The 6,420-nt window shown below is 48.7% G+C and overlaps 1 protein-coding gene across 2 annotated transcripts in view; it reads right to left on the reverse strand.

The window, feature by feature from the left end:
- GAL3ST1 (galactose-3-O-sulfotransferase 1) overlaps positions 1-4,030 on the reverse strand; it is a 46,495-nt gene extending 42,465 nt beyond the window's left edge. The window contains exon 1 of one of the 2 annotated variants that reach the window (XM_006016834.3): positions 3,992-4,030. In XM_006016834.3, the coding sequence (XP_006016896.1) occupies positions 3,992-4,006 (15 nt within the window). In that variant the 5' untranslated portion in view covers positions 4,007-4,030. Of the gene's footprint in view, positions 1-3,622; positions 3,712-3,991 lie in introns of those variants that run through there. The other variant, XM_006016836.3, reaches the window with a different exon arrangement.
- Between the last annotated feature and the right edge of the window lie 2,390 nt (positions 4,031-6,420).

Consider the following 6,420-nt stretch of genomic DNA (forward strand, 5'->3'; position numbering starts at 1 on the left):
TGTCATGCATCTGTTGATGCACGATAAAGTGCCATTGGCTTTTCTGATGGCTTCGTCACACTGCCAACTCATGTTCATCTTGGTGTCTCTGCTAGGACTCCAAGATCCCTTTCCACTTCCGTGCCACCCAGCAGGTCATTCCCTAGGCTGTAGGTGTGCTGGACATTTTTCCTCCCTAGGTGCAGCACTTTGCATTTCTCCTTGTTGAACTACATTCTGTTGTTTTCTGCCTACTTGTCCAACCTGTCCAGGTCTGCTTGCAGCTGTTCCCTGCCCTCCGGCGTGTCCACTTCTCCCCACAGCTTTGTGTCATCTGCAAACTTGGACAGAGTACATTTCACTCCCTCGTCCAAGTCGCTGATGAAGACATTAAAGTGTATCGGTCCAAGGACCGAGCCCTGCGGGACCCCACTGCCCACACCCTTCCAGGTCGAAACCGACCCATCCACCACGACTCTCTGGGTGCGACCCTCCAGCCAATTCGCCACCCACCGGACTGTGTAGTCATCCAAGTCACAGCCTCTTAACTTGTTCACCAGTATGGGGTGGGATATCGTATCGAAGGCCTTCCTGAACTCAACGTACTGTATCCAGTTAGGGCTGCATTCAGTCAGGTGTGCTACTTTGGTGGCACTTCCCAGTGTTCCTAGTACCAAAGTGGACTAAGTGGCTCCATGAATTCTTTTCCTTTGAACAGTGGAGGAACGTGTCTATTCTTTGTAAGTTTATAGGGCCCAGCTATGCACCAGTGTGAGAGGACTAATGGCCATTGAATGGTATTATTCTGTGTCCAAACTACAAGTTAATCACCAGGGATCTTGGTTTTCTCTAATAAAAAAAATCTCCAATTTATTTAAATATATCTATAGAGAGAGAGAGAGAGAGAGAATTCATTTTAATCATGGAAAAATGTGGATTTCGGGTTACCTTTTTAAATCTGAAAATTGGGGATTTTTTTGTTTTGAGAGAGAAAACCAGGATCCCTGATCATGACTATTTTTCTCTTCAGAAGAAAATAATGCCAAAGGTACCAGAAGCTATTAATGAGCTCTAGTTCCAATACTCCTGCTGATTGGCTGCCTGAATGTGCATGGGTTACTTTGTTGTTCTGTGCCTTAGTTGCTCCATCTGCAAATGGAAATAATTCTTATTCCACCTCTGCAAAGCTAATGAGACCAACGGATGGAAAGTGTTCTTTGCTACATATTTAAAAACTTGGATTCCAAACTTTTCTGATGGGTCAGAAGTGACAACTGCCTGGAGCCAAAATGATCCTGAAAGTCACTAGACAGTTGAATTCCCCTGTTCTAGTAGCCAAGAAAAATCTCCAACATGTAAGGACTACTATCCCCACCACTGTAGCACATGGTTACCTAGGAGCCATTGACTCGATTATAGAAATGCACTGATATCAATAGGTTTTAGAGGCTGGTAACCAGACTTAAGTCAGTTTGAAATACTGCCATCCCTCAAGGAATGAAAACGGGCAAAGCAGCATGAAGGGAATCACAGCCCCAAGCCTGAAAGATCTGCAGGAAAAGGAACATGACCTGTGACATCCGAGGAGTTTTTACGTGGTCGTGCTGTTTAATCCGAATGTTACCCCACCCCCGTCACTGCCCAGAGCAGTCACCTTTTGTAAGTCAGACAACTACCAGTTCCTGCAGTGCTCCTTTTTATTGAACTCTCTTCCACAGTTCTGTCCACTACATCTTCTGTAAAAAATTGCAAGTTTCTTACTCTGTAGGAAGAAATTCCTTCAAATCCTTTAAGACTATTATCCAGTAAACAAGCAGTTGGCACCCTGAGGGCTGTACAGCAGAAATAGGGATGATAGGCCAGGGGACAAAGTAAATAATAGCTTTCTCTGCCTGATGAAGGGTATCTGTTCCCAAAAGTTTTCAAAGAAGAATTTTTCCAACTATTTGAGTTGGTCTAATAAAAGAGATTGGATTTACCCAAAGAACCATGTCTGCCTAATAGCTTCTGAACCATTTGAGCTTATTCCACAAAACCAAGGATGTGAATTCGCATGGCGATTTGCTAGGTGTTGGTAGAACCGATACCATCCCTGCTCCCAGAAATGTGCGTGCTAGATGAACACAACCAAATTCCATCCATGTTCCAGGATGTCCCCAGGAACGGTTCTGTTCCTGCTCCTAACCTTCTGCTTACACCTCTGCTTCCCATCCTCCCTTTGTTTGTCACGTCAATTTAAACTGTAAACTCTGCAAGACAAGATGTGTTTGTATAGTGTCTAGCACTGTCTCTCCAGCCCCTCAAAGCCCACCCCACCCCCAACACACACAGGTCCCCCCTTCCCCTCCAGGTGAGAAACAAGCTGGAAAATGCCAGTCCAATGTATTTTTTTCCACCTAAAAAGTGACTAAGCAGCAGAAAAAATCAAAGCTAAGAACCCCCTCACCTATCACATTATTAAGGGGAGGTAGGGCTGTGAATTTATAGCATTTACTGAGTTTTCTCTAATGACTAAAGGAGAGCATTGTGGAGCATCTTAAAGGGACAGTCATTCCTCATGTCCTTTAATTATTGATGGGCTCTACGGATGGTCTGTGAATGACCCTAATAAGATGCACGATGATTTGAGTTTCACGAGTTTATAGCAGTGTGACGGTTTGATCCACCCCTACATACAGCTCCTGACACTGCTTACCGAGGTCTGTAAACTTCCCACAATCCTAATCCTACCCAGAGCCAGGATTGAGCAGCAGCAGCCCTTCCCCAGGATCTATCCTCACTTTACCCATCAGTCCACCCTTGGCTTTATACTTGGCAAAAACCTTTCTGGAAGCTTGGAACAAAAAACCAAAAAACCCCAAAACAAAAGTTTAATTCCTTACTGCGCATACCTCCCCTGGCCCGCGGGGCTCACACCCCACCTGTTGTTGAGTGGCGGCTCCAGGAAGGGCCCCCCACTGACTATCAGGGATCCTGCTTTTCTCCGATAAAAACCCCCCCCAATTTTCAGATTTAAAAAAGTAACTCAAAATCCACATATATAGATCTATATACTAGCAGCGTTTCATTTTAATCACGGAAAAATGTGGATTTTGAGTTACTTTTTTAAAATAAAAAAATTAGGGTTTGTTTGTTTTCTTCCAGAGAAAACCGGGATCCCTGTCGATTACAGTGGGACCACTTACAACCCCGAGCTTTGGGGCATTTGTTTTCGCTGGGAGCGCCTCCTGCGAGCTGCGGGCCACCCCTGCCTTGGCACTGGGCAGGCTCTGGAGAGCGCCGGGCTGGCTGTCGGGGAGCCGCGGGGGCTCCTGCGACTGCGACCCGGCTATTAAAACCAGCACTTGAAAATAAAGGCCCTTCGGCACAATGACCGCCTTGCGGGGCGCGCCCGGGGGAACAAGGCTGGGCCGTTCTTGGGGCCGGCAGGGTCTGGGCCTGCCCCCCTACGACCAGCTAGGGCGACATTGCCGGCTCTCTGCAAGTCCCCGTGGCCCGCGCTGTCGCTGGCCCTGCCCTGGCCATTAGGGGCAGCACCAGCTTAGGCCCCTCGGCCCCCTGCAAGGAAGGGGCTGCAGGACCCGGTTCAGCCTCCCTGCAGGAGCCCCCGGCCCCGGCCCCAGCACTGCCCCAAGGTGCCTACCGGGGTGCAGAGGCAGCTCCACCGCCCCAGCCAGGCCCGAGCCTGTCCAGGGACCAGGAACAAGGCGCTGAGACGGGGCAGGTGCCACAGGGACGCAGCGCTGAGGAAGCTGGGAGCAGGCTCCCGCTGCCGGGATGGCTTCACCACTAGGCGTCTCCCTGCCCAGCTGCCTCAGAGCTGCCTGCCCAAGGGCGGCCCATGCAGGCCCCTTTGGCCTCATGGCATGAACCCTGCCCTGCCTGGCCAAGAGCCACTGCCCCGCCGAGCAGGTGCTGCCGCCAAGTGCGCTGCGACCCTGCGCCCACCATCAGAGGAAGGCCTGGGTGCCAGGGTTTGAACTCCTTGCTTTCCACGTGCTCTCAACCTTACCCTTCCTTCTCCCATCCCCTGGCTTCATCTGAATCTCGTCACACAAAAGCCTGTTTCAGGGCAAAAGCCTCTTCCCACAGCTCCTGACATTTGGATCAGATCTGCCGCCCCACCCCGCCTAAGTCCTCTACATCAAACCTCAGCTGACATGACTTGGAGTCAGTCAGAAAAGGCTTGGGTGGGAGGGAAGAGGCAGGCAGCGCAGCTGGGAAGCGCTACTTTTGTTCACTGCATTCACCATACGTCTGCTCTTGGGGCTTTTTTCATTTGCTTGCTTTCTCTTAAATGTTTTCTTGATTTCTCCATTTTTTTTGGAAAAGAAAATAGACTTGCAAAAATAGGAAAGAGGGCAAGAAGGGAAAACAAAGGAAAATGAGGAAAGGAAAGAGCTACCAAATTCAAAATGCACCACAAATTTGGATTAAAAAAAACAAAACAAAACAGCCCAGCCCAAGCAGTTTTCTGCAGATTTGTTTCATTTTAAAAAAGGCCACTGAAGTGGGGGTGGGGGGGAATGTCTTAAAAAATAATTGCCATGGTCTCTGCTGGGCACAGCTCCTGTAACACCCCACTGCCACTGCTTCATGTCGCTCGGTAGCAATGACTACAGAGACAAACTCCTTGGAACTGCCCAAGGCAGCATTTTTCAAGAGGGCAGGGAAATGTGTACATTTGAAAAATATGCAGTCCTGGGAGAACTGGGGGCCTATAGCCTCACTAACGTTTGGGAGCCTTCATAATACAGACCTCTTTTTTCTGGTCAGCCTCAGCCTCCAGCTATAACTGATGCCATGCAGTACAGAAGTGCCATATGCTCAGGGCAAATGGTGTGGGTCTTCATGTTCTGAATAAGGGATCCGGCTGCAATTTTGCTCTCTTCAGCCCTTGGTCAGCAACGACCTTCAGCCAGATGGTACCGTGATGACAAACTCTTGCTGGAGTTGGGGCTAGCTGACAAGTACCACCTGTCAAGCACCCTTGGTTTGGAGGTGGTGCTGTCTGGCCTGATAAGGTGTCAAGCACTAATGGCCATATGGGCTGACAGTGTGCTGAGGCTGGGGAGCTTCTGCAGATTCCCTTAAGTCCTTTGGGAAGCCCAAGCTGGGAGATGGTGCTATTTCTCCACAGGGTTAAGCACTGATGGTTATTTTGGGAGACAATAGTTAAGCTTGTTAGGTCTCCACTGCCTTCCCTAAAGGCCTTCAATCTGAAATGAATGGATTTGCCCAAGCTGAGAGTGGGGTCAAGCACTAGAGTCATTTGAGGGGGTTGTGGGGCCCGCCCCCAGTCCCACTCCCCTTAAGGCAGTTTTGTGTAGCTTGCTTATGTACCCAAGCCTTGGGGGTGCTGTCCCAACTCATTGCATGGGATCAGCACTTAGCCACTTCAGGGGTTCAAGGTCTGCATGGGCTTTCATTCTGGTCTTAAGGCCCGTGGGTGGGATAGCCCCACCCAGAATCAAGCTAGAAGTGGTGCTGAATATCTTGACAGAAATGTAAAGCACCCTGCCTGCCTCCCTTTGCACTGGGTTTTCACATTCACATTGCATTATCCACCACTGTTCTGTTTTTCCTCTTGTCTGCTGTTCCACTTCCAAGTTGCCCCCTCCCACTGCACTACTTTTCTTTACAGTTGGGCAATCTTGTAATGACTAAAACAACCATGCAGTTGGCACAATGACTGAAAAGAGATTCATGGCAGTTGTCACTCAACTTGTCTCAGGTTGGACAGGCCACCTGGGGTTTTGGCCCTGAATAACCTGAAACAAGTTCCCCTTGGGGGTCCTCCTAAATAGCTGGGAAAAAAAGGCTGTAGGAAGAGGAGCAGAGCTTAGGAACAGCCCACACAGTAAATAGAACTGAAATAGGTGTCAGTTGTAACTCAGACCATGGGGCATTTTAGTCACATCAAACTCTCTCTCCAAATGCTTATTTACTGGGACAGAATATGAGCAGTCACAGTGGAGCATAGCCATGCATCTCCTATTGACAGGAGGTCAGAGCAGGCAACTGGCCATGTATCCTAACAGTTCACCTTTCTTCAGCTGAGAATAACCTTGGGAGACATCTCAGATAAGATGCATTCCTGTGGGGATTTACTCCAATATGCCAGCAACCATTCATAGTTCTGGAGAGCATCAGTCTAGTACCAAAAAAACAAAACCACGAACACATGACCAGGAAACTATAGCTCATCACAATGGGTGCAACCTTCATATTAACAACTCTCAGCCCTGCATCACTCAGCTCACAGGACTGGATCCAACTTTTTCTTCTTGAGTTCCTATTGGCTCAGCTCTCAAATGGTGAGTGTGTTGAACATGCATGATGATTGACTTACAATTTAGGAAATGCCAGTTCAAATCTATGCTTTGTTGAGCCTCACCATGAGACCCTGGCCAAGTAACTCAGTCTCTCTGGAGCTCAAGT

This window comes from Alligator sinensis, unplaced genomic scaffold (genome assembly GCF_000455745.1).
Source record: "Alligator sinensis unplaced genomic scaffold, ASM45574v1 scaffold216_1, whole genome shotgun sequence".
NCBI lineage: Eukaryota > Metazoa > Chordata > Crocodylia > Alligatoridae > Alligator > Alligator sinensis.